At 37.8% G+C, this 20,926-nt stretch overlaps 1 protein-coding gene across 1 annotated transcript in view; it reads right to left on the bottom strand.

Annotated features, from left to right (window-relative positions):
* LOC110463545 (cytosolic carboxypeptidase 6-like) overlaps window positions 1-20,926 on the bottom strand; it is a 52,949-nt gene that overhangs the window by 27,292 nt on the left and 4,731 nt on the right. The window contains exons 4-9 of the mRNA XM_021518208.1: window positions 20,764-20,858; window positions 17,408-17,624; window positions 15,819-15,948; window positions 12,159-12,273; window positions 11,421-11,532; window positions 10,110-10,312 (exon numbers count right to left, since the gene is read on the bottom strand). Of these exons, the coding sequence (XP_021373883.1) occupies window positions 10,110-10,312; window positions 11,421-11,532; window positions 12,159-12,273; window positions 15,819-15,948; window positions 17,408-17,624; window positions 20,764-20,858 (872 nt within the window). The remainder of the gene's footprint in view (window positions 1-10,109; window positions 10,313-11,420; window positions 11,533-12,158; window positions 12,274-15,818; window positions 15,949-17,407; window positions 17,625-20,763; window positions 20,859-20,926) is intronic.

Below are 20,926 nucleotides of genomic sequence, written 5' to 3'. Positions count from 1 at the left end.
ATGACACATGTCTCTATTAGAGCAGGATTGTCTGGATCTAACATGACACATTTCTCTATTAGAGCAGGACTGTTTGGATCTAACATGACACATGTCTCAATTAGAGCAGGACTGTCTGGATCTAACATGACAAAGGTCTCTACTAAAGCAGGACTGTCTGGATCTAACATGACAAAGGTCTCTAATAGAGTAGGACTGTCTGGATCTAACATGACAAAGGTCTCTACTAGAGTAGGACTGTCTGGGTCTAACATGACAAAGGTCTCTACTAGAGTAGGACTGTCTGGATCTAACATGACAAAGGTCTCTACTAGAGTAGGACTGTCTGGATCTAACATGACAAAGGTCTCTACTAGAGTAGGACTGTCTGGATCTAACATGACAAAGGTCTCTACTAGAGTAGGACTGTCTGGATCTAACATGACAAAGGTCTCTACTAGAGTAGGACTGTCTGGATCTAACATGACAAAGGTCTCTACTAGAGCAGGACTGTCTGGATCTAACATGACAAAGGTCTCTACTAGAGTAGGACTGTCTGGATCTAACATGACAAAGGTCTCTACTAGAGTAGGACTGTCTGGATCTAACATGACAAAGGTCTCTACTAAAGCAGGACTGTCTGGATCTAACATGACAAAGGTCTCTAATAGAGTAGGACTGTCTGGATCTAACATGACACATGTCTCTATTAGAGTAGGACTGTCTGGGTCAAACATGACACATGTCTCTATTAGAGTAGTACTGTCTGGATCTAACATGACAAAGGTCTCTACTAGAGTAGGACTGTCTGGATCTAACATGACAAAGGTCTCTACTAGAGCAGGACTGTCTGGATCTAACATGACACATGTCTCTATTATAGTTGGAATGTCTGGGTCTAACATGACACATGTCTCTATTAGAGTTGGAATGTCTGGATCTAACATGACACATATCTCTATTAGAGCAGTACTGTCTGGATCTAACATGACACATGTCTCTATTAGAGTTGGAATGTCTGGGTCTAACATGACACATGTCTCTTTTAGAGCAGGACTGTCTGGATCTAACATGACACATGTCTCTATTAGAGTTGGAATGTCTGGGTCTAACATGACACATGTCTCTATTAGAGTTGGAATGTCTGGATCTGACATGAAAACGGTCTTCATTAAAATAGCAGTGAAGATGACAATGGACTATAATAATTATTCAAATCACTCATGAAAAGGTAGCTATTAAAGTAAATACTAGAGAGCCTTCCTTGATACAGAAGTAGCCATACCATGTATCTATTTAATGAAATTCACATTATACCCATTTCTGCAGACATCATTCATCACAAAATCAAAGTTAATTATACTGTCAGCTCTCCGAAGGTTCATTCTAAAGCAAAATTGACACAAGTCAGAAGTATTCTAGTGGAAATATCCTTCATTGTCAACCCAGATATTAACGTCCGACATGTATGTCCAGACACTATGACATTAAAATCAACCTACTGAACCTGGTCAGACATAAACACCAGCTTCCACGCCAAAAAAGTCTTCAAAAACGGTGGCCCTGATTTTTTTTCCCAAAATGATGCATTTCGATGAATTACAATAGGCAGACTGTCTGGAAGGTCCCTGAATAGCGTGTGAATGAAGTAAACTAGAAATTGTGATTTCTTTGACTCTCAATCACTAGCATAGCCTACAAGCTTTGGTCCAATCCCTTTTCTGGGTAATTTATTCCCTAGCCACTACTCCATCTAGAAGACCAGTTTGTCCCAGAGTCTCTGACTTCCCAATCCATCCTGATATTCACGGAGGAAAAATGCTGACAAAAGCATATTTGATAAATTTTATTCGCCCTATTAGACTTCTGAAGTCCCAATACCACTTGTTGTAAGTTGCCACCCTCTGCCCCTGGTAGTAGACATGTTGGGTCTGTCTGCCATGTGTTGTGTGTTTTAACTTTCCCAGGCTACCAACAAATCTAGGAAATGTTACATCTGGTTTATATTGAACAAGGTGAATGGAACAGCCAGACAATGGGGGACAGCTAGTCTAGCACTGAAACTTATTACTACACAACTATACTATAAAAACAGCTTCCTATTTCACAGTGGGGTCTTTTATACCCATTCACATTTCTGGTTAAGACAGAGAAACTTTGATGCAAAACATCTTCCACAAGCAAGGGAATGATCATTACTTGTCTTCCCTCCAACAGGCAGTCACCATATGTAAAGTGCCTGGGAAGACAAATGTCACATTGTCTACAAATGGAGTTGTTAAAAGTGTGCTCTGACCTTTGAAATTCAAACTCCAAATTGAGGTTTGCTGATCATGTGACTATCACTTTGTATTGATTAGCTCGACAGGAATAATCAGGCACTAAGTGTAAGGAACAACACTCTTCCCCTTGTCCTGGCAGACCAATTCCTAAACATCTTAGTAAAACCATGGACCAATGACATGTTGAGATCCTGACCGCAGTGTCTGATACACACAAGTGACTTATAGACATTGTACACAGTGTAATGGAAACAGATCAGTAATGGGCGTTCAAATAAGTGAGAACCTTGGATAATAGAGAAAACCGGACCTTCGACTGAAATGGTGCTACTTTATCACAAAACTGCACGGATAAATTTCATTTGAATTGAAGTAAGAAACTTGGAATGTGATAATTTTGGCCTTCACTAAATTAAAATGACATTTTCATATGGTACATTGATAAAACAGACACCTAGGCTAGCTGCACTCTTCTGTTATCCTGAATACTCGATATCTCAGTGTTTTGTCCGGTTTTATTGACTTTTTAAGTTTAAGGTAAAACATTTTGACTTTATGTCTTTATATTAATTGGGAGAAATATGTTAAATGTGAAACATTACACTTTAAACAAAATTACGAAATTGAACACCACATTGAAAAATCTATTACAAAACACATTACAAACACCTGTTACCTGTCACTGACTGTGATCTGTTCTCTCAGCGAGGGTTTAGATTCTGTAACTTAATCTCAACCAAGGTGCTAGCTGATCAGAATTGTAAAGTCTCATTAATTAGTTGTGCAAACCTTGCACGAGATTTCAATTTAGTAGGTGCATGCATATTGAATTTGGTTGAAATCAAAACAATTTTTACAATATAGTTATTGCACAAAAACCAATGAATATAATTAAGCGGTAATATGCATGCATCACATTGGAAATCAAATCTAATCCCCAACTGCAGATCTGATTGAAATGAAAGCATTGTAATGATACCTGGTAGTTATTACACAGAGACCAATGAACCAATCAGGATTGAGTAGCCTCAGTAATGAGTGAATGAACACATTCATGCACAGAAACTTAATTTAAACAGATGGACAATAAACAGACTGGTACTAGAGCGAGTGCATCCAAATTTAAACATCTAACCTGTGTATAGTACTTATTATACCCCTCTACTATACAATATACTTATTATACCCCTCTACTGTACAGGATACTTATTATACCCCTCTACTGTACAAGATACCTATTATACCCCTCTACTGTACAGGATACTTATTATACCCTTCTAATGTACAGGATACTTATTATACCCCTCTACTGTACAGGATACTTATTATATCCCTCCACTGTACAGTATACTTATTATACCCCTCTACTGTACAGGAAACTTATTATACCCTTCTACCGTACAGGATACTTATTATCCCCCTCTACTGTACAGGAAACTTATTATACCATTCTACTGTACAGGATACTTATTATTCCCTTCTAATGTACAGGATACTTATTATTCCCTTCTAATGTACAGGATACTTATTATTCCCCTCTACTGTACAGGATACTTATTATATCCCTCCACTGTACAGCATACTTATTATACCCCTCTACTGTTCAGGATTCTTATTATACCCCTCTACTGTACAGGATACTTATTATACCCCTCTACTGTACAGGATACCTATTATACCCCTCAACTGTACAGGATACTTAGTATATCCCTCTACTGTACAGGATACTTATTATACCTCTATACTGTACAGGATACTTATTATCCCCCTCTACTGTACAGGATACCTATTATACCCCTCAACTGTACAGGATACTTATTATACCCCTCTACTGTACAGGATACTTATTATACCCCTCAACTGTACAGGATACTTATTATAACCCTCCACTGTACAGGATACTTATTATACCTCTATACTGTACAGGATACTTATCCCCCTCTACTGTACAGGATAGTTCTTATACCCCTCTACTGTACATGATACTTATTATACCCCTCAACTGTACAGGATACTTATTATACCCCTATACTGTACAGGATACTTATTATACCCCTCTACTGTACAAGATACTTATTATACCTCTCTACTGTACATGATACTTATTATACCCCTATACTGTACAGGATACTTAGTATACCCCTCTACTGTACAGGATACTTATTATACCCCTCTACTGTACAGGATACTTAGTATACCCCTCTTATGTACAGGATACTTATAATACCCCTCTAATGTACACGATACTTATTATACCCCTCTACTGAACAGGATACTTATTATTCCCCTCTACTGTAAAAGATACTTAGTATACCCCTCTACTGTACAGTTTACTTATTATACCCCTATACTGTACAGGATTCCTATTATACCCCTCTTATGTACAGTAGAGGGGTATAAGGGATTAAAAAGTTAGCCTGTACAGTAGAGGGATTAAATAATTAGCCTGTTAAGTAGAGGGATAAAATAATTAGCCTGTAGAGTAAAGGGATTAAATAATTAGCCTGTACAGTAGAGGGGTTACATAATTAGCCTGTACAGTAGAGGGATTAAATAATTAGCCTGTTAAGTAGAGGGATAAAATAATTAGCCTGTAGAGTAAAGGGATTAAATAATTAGCCTGTACAGTAGAGGGGTTAAATAATTAGCTTGTACAGTAGAGGGGTTTAATAATTAGCCTGTACAGAAGAGTGATTAAATTATTAGCCTGTACAGTAGAGGGATTATATAATTAACCTTTACAGTAGAGGGGTTAAATAATTAGCCTGTACAGTAGAGGGATTAAATAATTAGCCTATACAGTAGAGGGTTTAAAAAGTCAGCCTGGACAGTAGAGGGGTTAAATAATTAGCCTGTACAGTAGAGGGATTAAATAATTAGCCTGTACAGTAGAGGGGTATTATAAGTATCCTGTACAGAATAGGGGTATAATAAGTATCCTGTACAGGATACTTATTATACCCCTATACTGTACAGGATACCTATTATACCCCTCTTATGTACAGGATACTTAGTATACCCCTCTACTGTACAGGATACTTATTATACCCCTCTACTGTACAGGATACTTATTATACCCCTCTACTGTACAAGATACTTAGTATACCCCTCTACTGTACAGGATACTTATTATACCCCTCTACTGTACAGGATACTCTTAATATCCCTCTACTGGATAGGATACTTAGTATACCCCTCTACTGTACAGGATACTTATTATACCCCTCTACTGTACAGTATACTTATTATACCCCTCTACTATACAAGATACTCTTAATATCCTTCTACTGGATAGGATACTTAGTATACCCCTCTACTGTACAGGATACTTATTATACCACTTCCGGTCACCCGTGTGATAAGTTTCTCGTAATGCACCCCCCATGCAATAACAATTCTTGTAATGCACCCCCTGTTCGGAACACCTCTACTTCTGTATTGGATATGGGAAGCGCCCGAAGCGTTCCAAGTAAAATCCGGATTTGCGCTGTCAGGTTTTTTTTTAGCTTAGACAGTGTGTTGAGCAGATGTCAACAAACAAAATGTCAACAAACCAGGGAGAGGAAATACTTAATTCTCTAGCGCCTAGAATACTTGAATTGGATGACCTCATTGATAAGGAAAACGCGGAGAAGAGTGCAAGGTTCGGTTGTGACGAGGACACGGAGAACTTCGTCAAAAGTATGAAAAACACAAACACTCACAGAAAACGGAGTCGGATGTCGGAGTTGAACACATGACAAAAAGTTTATAATATGACCATTTTGATATCATATCCCTTATCAGCCCTCAGTCCCGATATCAGCCCTCGGGGCCTTTGACCCCTCGGGATGATATCGGAACTCTCGGGCTGATAAGGGATATGACATCAAAATGGTCATATAATAACCTCTAATTATTATACCCCTCTACTGTACAGGATTATTATTATACCCTTCTACAGGCTAATTATTTAACTCCTCTACTGTAAAGGTTAATTATATAATCCCTCTACTGTACAGGCTAATAATTTAATCCCTCTTCTGTACAGGCTAATTATTAAACCCCTCTACTGTACAAGCTAATTATTTAACCCCTCTACTGTAAAGGTTAACTATATAATCCCTCTACTGTACAGGCTAATAATTTAATCACTCTTCTGTACAGGCTAATTATTAAACCCCTCTACTGTACAAGCTAATTATTTAACCCCTCTACTGTACAGGCTAATTATTTAACCCCTCTACTTTACAGGCTAATTATTTAATCCCTTTACTGTACAGGCTAATTATTTTATCCCTCTACTTAACAGGCTAATTATTTAATCCCTCTACTTTACAGGCTAATTATTTAATCCCTCTACAGCTGTACAGGCTAATTATTTAACCCTCTACTGTACAGGCTAATTATTTAATCCCTCAACAGCTGTACAGGCTAATTATTTAACCCCTCAACTGAACAGGATTATTATTATACCCCTCTACTGTACAGGCTAATTATGTAATCCCTCTACTGTACAGGCTAATTATTTAACCCCTCTACTTTACAGGCTAACTTTTTAACACCTCTACTTTACAGGCTAATTATTTAACCCCTCTACTGTACAGGCTAACTTTTTAATCCCTCTACTGTATAGGCTTATTATTTAATCCCTCTACTGTACAGGATAATTATCTAATTCCTCTACTGTACAGGCTAATTATGTAACCCCTCTACTGTACAGGCTAATTATTTAACCCCTCTACTTTACAGGCTAACTTTTTAACACCTCTACTTTACAGGCTAATTATTTAACCCCTCTACTGTACAGGCTAACTTTTTAATCCCTCTACTGTATAGGCTAATTATTTAATCCCTCTACTGTACAGGATAATTATCTAATTCCTCTACTGTACAGGATAATTATTTAACCCATCTATTGTACAGGGTAATAATTTAACCCCTCTACTTTACAGGCTAATTGTTTAACCCCTCTACTGTACAGGCTAATTATTTAACCCCTCTACTATACAGGATACTTATTTAATCCCTCTATTGTACAGGCTAATTTTTTTATCCCTCTACTGTACAGGCTAATTATTTAATCCCTCTACTGTACAGGCTAATTGTTTAATCCCTCTACTGTACAGGCTAATTGTTTAACCCCTCTACTTTACAGGCTAATTATTATACCCTTCTTATGTACAGGATACTTATTATACCCCTCTACTGTAAAGTATACTTATTATACCCCTCTACTATACAAGATACTCTTAATATCCTTCTACTGGATAGGATTCTTAGTATCCCCCTCTTCTGTACAGGATTCTTATTATACCACTTCCGGTCACCCGTGTGATAAGTTTCTCGTAATGCACCCCCCCATGCGATAACAATTCTTTTAATGCACCCCCTGTTCGGAACACCTCTACTTCTGTATTGGATATGGGAAGCGCCCGAAGCGTTCCGAGTAAAATCCGGATTTGCGCTGTCAGGTGTTTTTTTTGGCTTAGACAGTGTGTTGAGCAGATGTCAACAAACAAAATGTCAACAAACCAGGGAGAGGAAATACTTAGTTCTCTAGCGCCTAGAATACTTGAACTGGATGACCTCATTGATAAGGAAAATGCGGAGAAGAGTGCAAGGTTCGGTTGTGACGAGGACACGGAGAACTTCGTCAAAAGTATGAAAAACACAAACACTCACAGAAAACGGAGTCGGACGTCGGAGTTGAACACATGACAAAAAGTTTATAATATGACCATTTTGATATCATATCCCTTATCAGCCCTCAGTCCCGATATCAGCCCTCGGGGCCTTTGACCCCTCGGGATGATATCGGAACTCTCTGGCTTATAAGGGATATGATATCAAAATGGTCATATAATAACCTCTAATTATTAAACCCCTCTACTGTACAGGATTATTATTATACCCCTCTACTTTACAGGCTAATTATTTAACTCCTCTACTGTAAAGGTTAATTATATAATCCCTCTACTGTACAGGCTAATAATTTAATCACTCTACTGTACAGGCTAATTATTTAATCCCTCTACTGTACAGGCTAATTATTTAACCCCTCTACAGTACAGGATAATTATTTAACTGCTCTGCTGAAATGATGAAAAAAAGTCACTTTCAATGTACAATTGTACCAAGTTATGACAGTGCTAAGAAACTTTCATCAAAGTATGTTGTAAAAGGTTTGATGAGCATTATTCTGCAAAAAGTATATATGTTATTCCGAATTAGAAAAACTGGCTAAGGATTTCGTGACAGGGGCATTACTTCCATAGAAACAAACTAATTGAAAATATACACACAGATGCACAATATCCAAATATGGTGATGATATCTGTGGCATTTCACAAAACTTCCATCAAAGCCGTCGTCGGAGTTGTCTGGACAAAATTTGGCTAGCACATTGGTAAAACTCCAATAGAAACTAGAGATTTGTTTTGGTGAACAACAGTTTATAAGGTACAGCCCAGACAAGATATTCCTGAAAACTTTGCACCTATATGACCTTTGACCTTGAGGATATCCTCAGTATATTTTAAACTTAACACTTATTTGACCTTATTGTTAGAGAAACTGTCTACTGTTAACTTATAAAATGCATTTATGAACAAGTTCTAATTGTGATGGGGACCATTACGAATTCCTCAAAACTGACTCCATAGTCATGATACTTAGATAGAGTATAAAATGCCATCATAATGATCATAAACATGTACTTGCATACTAACTTTCAGCAAAACTAGACACAGTGAGGGACCGATGGCATCACCTTGACGTTAACCTTTTAAAGTTTGAAATAATCAGACCTTGAGGTCAAGGCCACAGTGACCTAATGAAACTGCATCGCACATCATCTGTAGGTGATGCAGTTATATTGCAAGTTTTATCAATAATCTTAAATGGTTTAAAAGGTATGGCTCGGACAAGATCGTATTAGAAGATCCAGAACCACCTGATGACAGAGTAGCTCCTAACTTCATTGTGGGATGTCGGTATGCATTTTTACTGTAGTGGATTATCTAGATGAAGTAGTCTGTATAAAGGTTTGTTTAATGATATATATTTCCATTAAGAGAATTAAGTTGCTGAAGGTGTTTTAGCAGAAGATATCCTATTGCGTTGATCAAAATGATAATTTAATGACATAAATATGTCAGCTGACAAGATACTGGATGTTTTTAGCTCAAATTATTTTGATGCACTAGTAAACGATTAAGAAAAAAACTGTTTACAAACAAGAGATTACTGAGTGCACAAATCCAACTACAGGAATTTTACTATGAAATTCAAGGCTTTTTAGGGTCTTTTCATGTAAAAATATGGCCTAAAATCTTATGCCATTTAATTTCCAAATTCTCAAAATACAGAGATGTGGAGAGTGGATGGCTCTAAACTCACCATATACACACCAAACAACACTAAAATCTAACACTGGTCTGTTTTCCAAAAATCAAGAAATTAACTTGTAACAAATATTTCATATTCTTATATTTTCTTACAACAATTCATTTTTATGAAAATAGCTCCACAAAACCACCAAAATTAATATACAACCATAGTTTAATGATCATTTAGTCAAATCAAAATCTGAATTTGACCCTTTCAAGACACTTTTGTTAAATGTAAGGGTTTTAATGACCTTTTCATCAATTTTTGGGCTTTTTAAGAGAATCAATAGTCTTAAAAACCTTTTCAAGGCCTGTATGTCCCCTGCACAATATTTTCCACTGGATACAAACTATCCCTAATTTCTTGTGTACCAAAACCACTGAACTGTTTCAATATTCACAATAACCTATATATATTTAACACAACGACAACAATGGCTATTACTAACAACACAACCAAGAATATATGTGTATTTACCTGCGACCAGTACCGGCCTTCACCGCATCCTTGTTAAAGTTTGTGTTGGCCAGGGAGAAATCCTCAGCATTGGCACAAAGTAATTTGGGGAAGACAGACTGTCGCTCGTACCGGTCAATGTCGTCGTAAGTGTTGCCGTACATAAACCCGTTCATCAGCGTAGAGTGGGCATGTATGTCTATGTAGAAGTCCACTAGGACCTTCTGTAACATGTCAAGTAACAAACATCACTAGTACAGCTGTGTTACCAGTTAATGTACTCTAATATATATGTTTATTCTAGAAACAACACAAAACTCCATAGCCGCATCTTCAACAAGATTCTGCTTATTGACACTGATTCTCTCACTGTTAAACATTGTGGGAGTATATGGCTTGAATATTAATAATCTGATAAAAATTATCTTTTACCAATTCATTATGGTGAATTTCCTTGAACTTGAAAAGTTAACTCTAAACAAGAAAGCTAGATGTTTGAAGTAAGACCAAGACTGACCTGAGGGAACTCTAGATATTTTGAGGAACAATAACTTAATTGTAGCAAAGCAACAGAAGTTCCATACATCACCTCCCAGTCAATGTTATTCCTTTATAACACAAGGATTAAGGTCATGAAAGCGTCATGCATGCACATACAGACACATACATAACATCTAGTGAAGATGAATATACTTAATAATTTCATTGTTAACTAAAAGTTATTGACTGAACACAAGATTGTATGTAGACATTAAACTTTTTTGACCTGGACAAATGTCTCCTGATATTACATACATGTAAATCTGGAGATTAAGTTCATGATAGTGATAACCATAACTATGAAATTGTGATCCATATTCCGTACATACTCAAGTGTTGGACATTTTTGTTTGTTTGTTTGTGTTTTATGTCTGATTAACAGCTATGGTTAAGGACGTGCCAGGTTTTGGTGGTGGAGGAAAGCCGGGGTTCCCAGAGAAAAACCACCGACCTACGACCAGTAGCTGGTGCCTGCCCCCTGTAGGCCTCGAACCCGCGACCCAGTGGTGGAGGCCTCGTGGTAGCAGAATGTCAGACGCCTTAACCACTTGGCCACCTCAGCCCCTGTTTCACAACTGTTGAACAACTCTCAGAGCTGGACAAAAACTTAGACTTATTCAAGAACAGATAATGTATAAACATCATCCCCCCCCCCCCCCCCCCCCCCACACACACACACACACACACCTTATTTAATTGATGGAGACTGACTACTTCAGTCCTTTTGAATAACAATGAAGCCTTGACATATGTTTTATATTCTGTGGGTGACAGTTTGTTTGCTGTTAGTACCTCGTTCCTGTCGAGCTCCATGAGGACATTTTTTGTGGCGTACAATGTTGGGTGTGCCCAGGGCGAGGGTTCCAGCCAATGTCTGTTCAGGTCAAAACCCATCAACGAGCACCTAGAAAACATAGAAGTAAAGTAACAGACGGTACAATGTAAACACCTGTACAACAGAAACTCACTGACCTTTACAAATCAAATAAGTATTACACAAGTTGACTACTAAAAACACTGGTCCATGTTACAAAGTAAGACATCAGTACAGACTACAACAAGCGCCCAGAAGGCTGAACATTTAAGTTATCAGGGCAAATATTCTCATTGGCCTCAATCCCTGGACCCAAGGATGCTTCATAGCAAATCTTGTTGAGGTCAGCATATGATTGTGTTTTTTTTTATGCCTAGCAAGCATTAATCTGGTAATATGATGGGAATATTAATCATCTTAAATTTATGATCCAAGGACTAAGAATAGCTTTACACTACTGGTCTGGAAATCATGACCTGGCACCTCATGGAACTAAAGCAGACGATTCTAAAAGCTTTTTACAAATTAAATGTGAATTCTGATTTCCTCATTCTCCCTGTGTTTCTTCTTAAGCCTTCACAATATTTTCACAAAATCAAATATTGCAGAAATTTTAAATTACATGAATCTGTTCAAGTAATTACAAGCAAGTAATCAATAAGGTGAAAATTGGCTACCTCTCTAGGGAATATGTGTCAGACCCTAATCATACTCACCTGTAATTTCCAAGGTACACACCATCGGGATTCAACATCGGGACGATTTTAAACACAATATGTTCTCGTAAGACCTTTGCTATTGGATGATTGCTAATTAAAAAGTCAATCAACCCTGAAAAAAAACACATGAGGTTAATTAATTTCTGAAAATACAAATATCAGCCAAAGTTTAAGTGAGTAAACCTAACAGCAGGCTTAGATCAATACGTACAACCCCAGACACCATTCAAACTTCAATCAGCAAAATATAAATCCACATGATTTTTTCAAACCAATATAAAATTTAAACAAGTAAAAACCCACACAAGACTCTTAATTACAATCATGGTATCCAACATTTCTAACCAATGCTTTATATGTCTCATTCAATATCTCTCTAACCACTACCACATGTCTAACCAAAAACTTTAGTAGATTACAGGTTGGCAATACACATTTGACAACACATCCTATTTAGTTTTAGATCATTCCGATCAAAGCAGAACTGAGACAAACAACTTTATCAATACAGATAAATCATTCCGATCAAAGCAGAACTGAGACAAACAACTTTATCAATACAGATAAATCATTCCGATCAAAGCAGAACTGAGACAAACAACTTTATCAATACAGAAGTAAACCAAGTCCCCAGTAAATGATTCATTTCTTCACATTTCTCTTTCATATAGTTTTTGTCTGACTTTCTTCCACAGTTCAAACAAATTTAAAGAAGGGATGCCTGGACTCCAGGGGACTTTGAAAATTGGAAGTTACAAGTCAGGTTTTTTGGGGGTTTCTTTTTGTGTTGGTAGAAAAAACATGGTCTGGAAAAGACATCAAATTTATGATCTCTCAAATCTTACCCTAACCATCAATCTTTATCTAGGTCACAATGATTGAACAAAAAATAGTGAGAAAGCTATTCCAGTTCCATTACAGCCATCACTGTGTAGGATTATGACGAGGTTTGTATTGATCACTGGCACAAAGAGAACTTGTGTAATGTTAACACAGACATAGATTAAAGCATGTCGCTACTCTAGTTAGAAGGAAAAGTGTTGTGGGTTTTTTTTGATCTCAGTCATCTCATACCCTTTGGGACTAGATACAGAGCCAAGGGTCTTTCATATTGTGGAGAATCAATCATTGGATTTTTCAAATCAACAAAAAAAACACTGTTTATGTAGTTTAGATAAATATATATACTATGTATTTAGTGATGTAGCAGGAAAATTTGGTCGTGTTTTGGGTCATCTTGATGTGCTTATTTATGACCATGCTATACTATTAGCAAAATGGGAATCTATCAAACAATATTTTTCTGACTGATATTGATTGAATATCCTTTATTTGCATGTAACATTGATTTTGATTATGACATAGGTATCATTTGAAAGGATACATGTATAAATCTTATATCAGAACATCCAAATCAAAAGAACAAGGCTGTTATATCAATTAACTCTACCACTCCAATGCCATACTAGGTCTAAGGGATTCGTCAGTGGATTGGACCACTTCACGCTAACAACTCACGAGTGGATCTTCCTGTTTATGTAGTATCTACTCACTGTCACTTGTAACACCATATACTGATAGGACCCTCGAGCTTGCACTGACATACCCAGACAAACAAAAATATGGCAGCCCTAAAATAGCCATACCTTGACAAAATTCTGATACTGACAAACACTGACAAACAAACACTTACACTGACAAACCCTAACAGACAAAATACTGCCAGGTCAAACCCTGACAAACAAAACACTAACATTGACAAACCCTGACAGACAAATCACTAACACTAAATAATAACTATCAAAACCTGACAGACAAATCACTAACACTAAATAATAACTATCAAAACCTGACAGACAAAACACTTCCATAGACAAACTGGGTTTCTCCTGGGTGGGGACCCTAACGCTGACATACCCTGACAGAAAAAAGAGGATGGAGTTTCTCCTTGGTGGGGACCACAACACTGACATACCCTGACAGAAAAAAGAGGATGGAGTTTCTCCTTGGTGGGGACCACAACACTGACATACCCTGACAGACAAAAGAGGATGGAGTTTCTCCTTGGTGGGGACCCCAACACTGACATACCCTGACAGACAAAAGAGGATGGAGGTTCTCCTGGGTGGGGACACTAACACTGACATACCCCGACAGACAAAAGGGGAGGGAGATTTTCCTGGGTGGGGACCCTAACGCTGACATACCTTGACAGACGAAAGAGGAGGGAGTTTCTCCTGGGTGGGGACACTAACACTGACATACCCCGACAGACAAACGGGGAGGGAGTTTCTCCTGGGTGGGGACCCTACCACTGACATACCCCGACAGACAAAAGGGGCGGGAGATTTTCCTGGGTGGGGACCCTAACGCTGGCATACCCCGACAGAAAAAAGAGGAGGGAGTTTCTCCTTGGTGGGGACCACAACACTGACATACCCTGACAGAAAAAAGAGGATGGAGTTTCTCCTTGGTGGGGACCCCAACACTGACATACCCTGACAGAAAAAAGAGGATGGAGTTTCTCCTTGGTGGGGACCACAACACTGACATACCCTGACAGAAAAAAGAGGAGGGAGTTTCTCCTTGGTGGGGACCACAACACTGACATACCCTGACAGAAAAAAGAGGAGGGACTTTCTCCTGGGTGGGGACCCTAACACTGACATACCCTGACAGACAAAGGAGGAGGGAGTTTCTCCTGGGTGGCGACCTTAATGCTGACATACCCTGACAGAAAAAAGAGGAGGGACTTTCTCCTGGGTGGGGACCCTAACACTGACATACCCCGACAGACAAAAGGGGAGGGAGTTTTTCCTGGGTGGGGACCCTAACGCTGACATACCCCGACAGAAAAAAGAGGAGGGAGTTTCTCCTGGGTGGGGACACTAACACTGACATACCCCGACAGACAAAAGGGGAGGGAGTTTCTCCTGGGTGGGGACCCTAACGCTGACATACCTTGACAGACGAAAGAGGAGGGAGTTTCTCCTGGGTGGGGACCCTAACGCTGACATACTCTGACAGACAAAAGAGGAGGGAGTTTCTCCTGGGTGGGGACCCTAACGCTGACATACCCTGACAGACAAAAGAGGTGGGAGTTTCTCCTGGGTGGGGACCCTAATGCTGACATACTCTGACAGACAAAAGAGGAGGCAGTTTCTCCTGGTTGGGGACCCTAACACTGACATACCCTGACAGACAAAAGAAGAGGGAGTTTCTCCTGGGTGGGGACCCTAACACTGACATACTCTGACAGACAAAAGAGGAGGCAGTTTCTCCTGGTTGGGGACCCTAACACTGACATACCCTGACAGAAAAAAGAGGCGGGAGTTTCTCCTTGGTGGGGACCCTAACGCTGACATACCTTGACAGACAAAAGAGGATGGAGTTTCTCCTGGGTGGGGACCCTAACGCTGACATACCTTGACAGACAAAAGAGGAGGGAGTTTCTCCTGGGTGGGGACCCTAACACTAACATACCTTGACAGACGAAAGAGGAGGGAGTTTTTCCTGGTTGGGGACCCTAACACTGCCATACCCTGACAGACAAAAGAGGAGGGAGTTTCTCCTGGGTGGGGACCCTAATGCTGACATACCCTGACAGACAAAAGAGGAAGGAGTTTCTCCTGGGTGGGGACTCTAACACTGACATACCCTGACAGACAAAAGAGGAAGGAGTTTCTCCTGGGTGGACCCTGGCAGTGACAAACACAGTATGCTTGGTTTCGTCCATTTCTAGGTTATCTGGATGAGTGATGGTGATCATGTCCAGGCGACGTTGTTGCTGTAATGATAACAAGATTCAATATATAAAACGTCAGTGTAAGGGCTAGCAGTTCTATTAACTGGAATTAAATCACATAATAATACTGATGTCACACATTGAAATATTAGACATTTTATTAGATCTAGGCCCCTTGTAAATATTGTTACTCATCGATAAGGGGTTGGTTTTAATATCACTGAAGATCATATTATAAAGGATATCTGATAAGTTTTAGTATATTTTGTTTGTTAACAAAGTAAATATCAAATATATTGTTTCTTTCAACTATGTTTCATGTACTAGCAATGCATTAAATACAGGTTACACAACGAGTGGTTGTTGAATATGGTATTTATTTCACTCGAGTTAGTTAATTTTCAAAGTTACAAAAGAAACAAGCTTTAGCGAGTATCTTTCTGTAACTTTTGAAAATTAACTAATGAGCGTGAAACAAATACCATGCTCAACAATCACTAGTCGTGTGATCTGTTTCTACCACAATCTCAGTCGGAAACAGCTGGAGTGTGACCTGATTTGAATAACATACACACATGTGTTTGTTGACAAGGCTGGCGTAGTGATATGACCCATATGTAAAAAGTCACTCATTAATATTCAAAAATGACTTCATTTTTTTACAAATTTAATAATTGTCAAAATAAATGTTTTGGCAACAACTTCATGAAAAAATATAGTAGACGAACGTCTTTAAGTATTGGGAGTATGCAGTACTGCATTTATTATATAAATTAACCGCAGACTATATGCACGTATGCATATCATACAAAGTCTGCCTCCCGCCAAGTGATGAAGCTAACTAATCGCTATCAATGTCCAAAACAAAAGGCCTGGGACGTTTCTTCGTGATGGTTCTATGGTTGACGTTTATAGTGAAAGTTCAGCCAAAGTCAGACCCTCCAAATAGCAAAAACGGGACGTTGGGAGAAAGAAATATTTTCCGACACTGTGACAGATCATGTTTTGGTTTCACGACCTGGACACGCGACGGTGTGACGTCGAAACGATATCTAGCGTCTGTAGCAATTTTGCCTGAAACTAGCGATCAAATCTTTAAGTATCATCTTCTTTTCATATTGCCTGAATAACCCCCTTTTCCCCATTGCATAACCTCACAACGTCACCAACATTTGCCTGATGTTGACAGCAAACGATGTAAACAAAACAGCATGTGGCAAAAAGCGTGTGGAAAAAGTTGTCCTTGTCAAAGTTCATCTTCTCGACCAATCAAAACTCTGGAAGATCATATACCACGTTTGGTGTATAACTCATATTTATCTAACAGACTGCATGTTTATACAATGATCTGAGAATGAAATAACACAGCATATTGTGGTAGAATATTGGATATATACCTTGTATATAAATAAATGCTTATATCTCAGTTGATTAATTAATCTACATTCTACATTCCAATAAAACACCACTCGCAACCTAAAAACATTGCTTTATAACTTACAACTGTGAGACACAGCAGTTCCCTTGAGAAGAAGTCCATATTTTTCTTTTCCAAGTTGTCGAGGTAGTTCTGTAGTCGAGTGTAGGAGTACGGGTAGCAGTAGGCTAACTGATACACATCATCCTCACGGTCAAAACAGAACGAGAACGACATCACATAGTTTTTTCTGTGGTCAGGGCAGCGGTAATAATACACATGCTTGGCTGGTATTCTCACCCTACAATGACAATACCAGTGTCAAACCATGAATTGTAACTCTCATCACATACAAATTTATGTATTAATATAACTCTCATGATATACAAATATAAACAACAGTCAAACTAACAGCATTTACAATTCTAGGCACAAATAACAGTTAAACCGGCATCACATATAAACCTCACTAACCAACCACAAACAACACTGAACCAGTGTTCTTTATAACTGTCATTTTAAGTCATGTCAGGCTGATGTATACCACTTTCTACTTCACACAGAATAAATCATATTCAGTCTGAAAAATCATACAGAAAATATAACCCCCAAAATTTGTTAGTCCATCTGATAGTTAGTTAGATCTATAAGTTAATATTAACGTAACACGAATTAAACTATTTTTTTTCTGAAACAAGACTGCAAACAAAATTTTGACCTGCGAAATACAACCATAGTACATTGAACGTTAACTACTTGTATGAACCAGGTTTTGTTTCTAGTCATTAGTTGTTATAGTATGTTTTGGTGTTCAGTAAAACAGGAAACTTTCCACTCATATTTACAGAAAACTGTCCCATGTATGTAGGAACATAAGAAATTATCTATGTGTATTTACAGGGAACTTTCCATGTATGTAGGAACATAAGAAATTATCCATGTGTATTTACAGGGAACTTTCACTCATATTTTACAGAAAACTTTCCACGTATGTAGGAACATAAGAAATTATCCATGTGTATTTACAGGGAACTTTCACTCGTATTTTACAGAAAACTTTCCACGTATGTAGGAACATAAGAAATTATCCATGTGTATTTACAGGGAACTTTCACTCGTATTTTACAGAAAACTTTCCACGTATGTAGGAACATAAGAAATTATCCATGTGTATTTACAGGGAACTTTCACTCGTATTTTACAGAAAACTTTCCACGTATGTAGGAACATAAGAAATTATCCATGTGTATTTACAGGGAACTTTCACTCGTATTTTACAGAAAACTTTCCACGTATGTAGGAACATAAGAAATTATCCATGTGTATTTACAGGGAACTTTCACTCGTATTTTACAGAAAACTTTCCACGTATGTAGGAACATAAGAAATTATCCATGTGTATTTACAGGGAACTTTCACTCGTATTTTACAGAAAACTTTCCACGTATGTAGGAACATAAGAAATTATCCATGTGTATTTACAGGGAACTTTCACTCGTATTTTACAGAAAACTTTCCACGTATGTAGGAACATAAGAAATTATCCATGTGTATTTACAGGGAACTTTCACTCGTATTTTACAGAAAACTTTCCACGTATGTAGGAACATAAGAAATTATCCATGTGTATTTACAGGGAACTTTCACTCGTATTTTACAGAAAACTTTCCACGTATGTAGGAACATAAGAAATTATCCATGTGTATTTACAGGGAACTTTCACTCGTATTTTACAGAAAACTTTCCACGTATGTAGGAACATAAGAAATTATCCATGTGTATTTACAGGGAACTTTCACTCGTATTTTACAGAAAACTTTCCACGTATGTAGGAACATAAGAAATTATCCATGTGTATTTACAGGGAACTTTCACTCGTATTTTACAGAAAACTTTCCACGTATGTAGGAACATAAGAAATTATCCATGTGTATTTACAGGGAACTTTCACTCATATTTTACAGAAAACTTTCCACGTATGTAGGAACATAAGAAATTATCCATGTGTATTTACAGGGAACTTTCACTCGTATTTTACAGAAAACTTTCCACGTATGTAGGAACATAAGAAATTATCCATGTGTATTTACAGGGAACTTTCACTCGTATTTTACAGAAAACTTTCCACGTATGTAGGAACATAAGAAATTATCTATGTGTATTTACAGGAAACTTTCCATGTATGTAGGAACATAAGAAATTATCTATATGTGTATTTACAGGAAACTTTCACTCGTATTTTACAGAAAACTTTCCACGTATGTAGGAACATAAGAAATTATCTATGTGTATTTACAGGAAACTTTCCATGTATGTAGGAACATAAGAAATTATCTATTTGTGTATTTACAGGAAACTTTCACTCGTATTTTACAGAAAACTTTCCACGTATGTAGGAACATAAGAAATTATCCATGTGTATTTACAGGAAACTTTCCATGTATGTAGGAACATAAGAAATTATCTATGTGTATTTACAGGGAACTTTCACTCGTATTTTCCAGAAAACTTTCCACATATGTAGGAACATAAGAAATTATCTATGTGCATTTACAGGGAACTTTCAATATCTTTTGCAGGTAACTTTGTATGTATGAAACTTAAAATCATAATGAAAGTAGCCACACATATTTTCAATGACTAAATATGGAGCCATTTGGGTAGACAACAACAGCAAAGCTGCAGGCAAAAACATCAATAAGGACTCAAAAGGCCATAAAAACCTGTCAATTGTTTTAATGATTACTTAGCAGGAGGCAGGACCATTTTAGGAATTCAATACACTTCTATTTGGTGAATTACTGGGATCACAATGGGACAGCTCTAAACGTTTTTTTTCATTTCAGACAAAAAAGGTTCTGAATGTAACAGGTCATTCTACATTCAATTACTAACCCGCTAAAGAACCCTAGACATTCTGTGGTATAGGATGCTCAGACTACACCACTGACCCTGTAAAGAACCCTAGACATTCTGTGGTAAAGGATGCTCAGACTACACCACTGACCCTCTAAAGAACCCTAGACATTCTGTTGTATAGGATGCTCACACTACACGACTAACCCTCTAAAGAACCCTAGACATTCCGTTGTATAGGATGCTCACACTACACCACTAACCCTCTAAAGAACCCTAGACATTCTGTTGTATAGGATGCTCAGACTACACCACTGACCCTGTAAAGAACCCTAGACATTCTGTGGTATAGGATGCTCAGACTACACCACTAACCCTGTAAAGAACCCTAGACATTCTGTTGTATAGGATGCTAAGACTACACCACTGACCCTGTAAAGAACCCTAGACATTCTGTTGTATAGGATGCTCAGACTACACCACTGACCCGGTAAAATTTCATTCTGATCCTCTGTGGTTTTATAGAGGTCAGCAACTGACTATATAAACTACAAACACTGAAATTACCTGCACAGAAGTCTTACCATTTTGGCCGACTCGTTGACTTGACCATGGGTGACATACCATCTCTGTAGAGTGACTTAGTTTTACTAAAGTTGACAATATTAAAGATGACTCTCTGAAAAAGAAGAATACATTCAACTTTTCTAAATGTATTTGAAAACTATTATGCTACCTTCATTCATC

This window comes from Mizuhopecten yessoensis, unplaced genomic scaffold, assembly GCF_002113885.1.
Source record: "Mizuhopecten yessoensis strain PY_sf001 unplaced genomic scaffold, ASM211388v2 scaffold10915, whole genome shotgun sequence".
NCBI lineage: Eukaryota > Metazoa > Mollusca > Bivalvia > Pectinida > Pectinidae > Mizuhopecten > Mizuhopecten yessoensis.
Note: the sequence above shows the minus strand (reverse complement) of the source record. Positions and strands in the feature narration are given on the sequence as shown.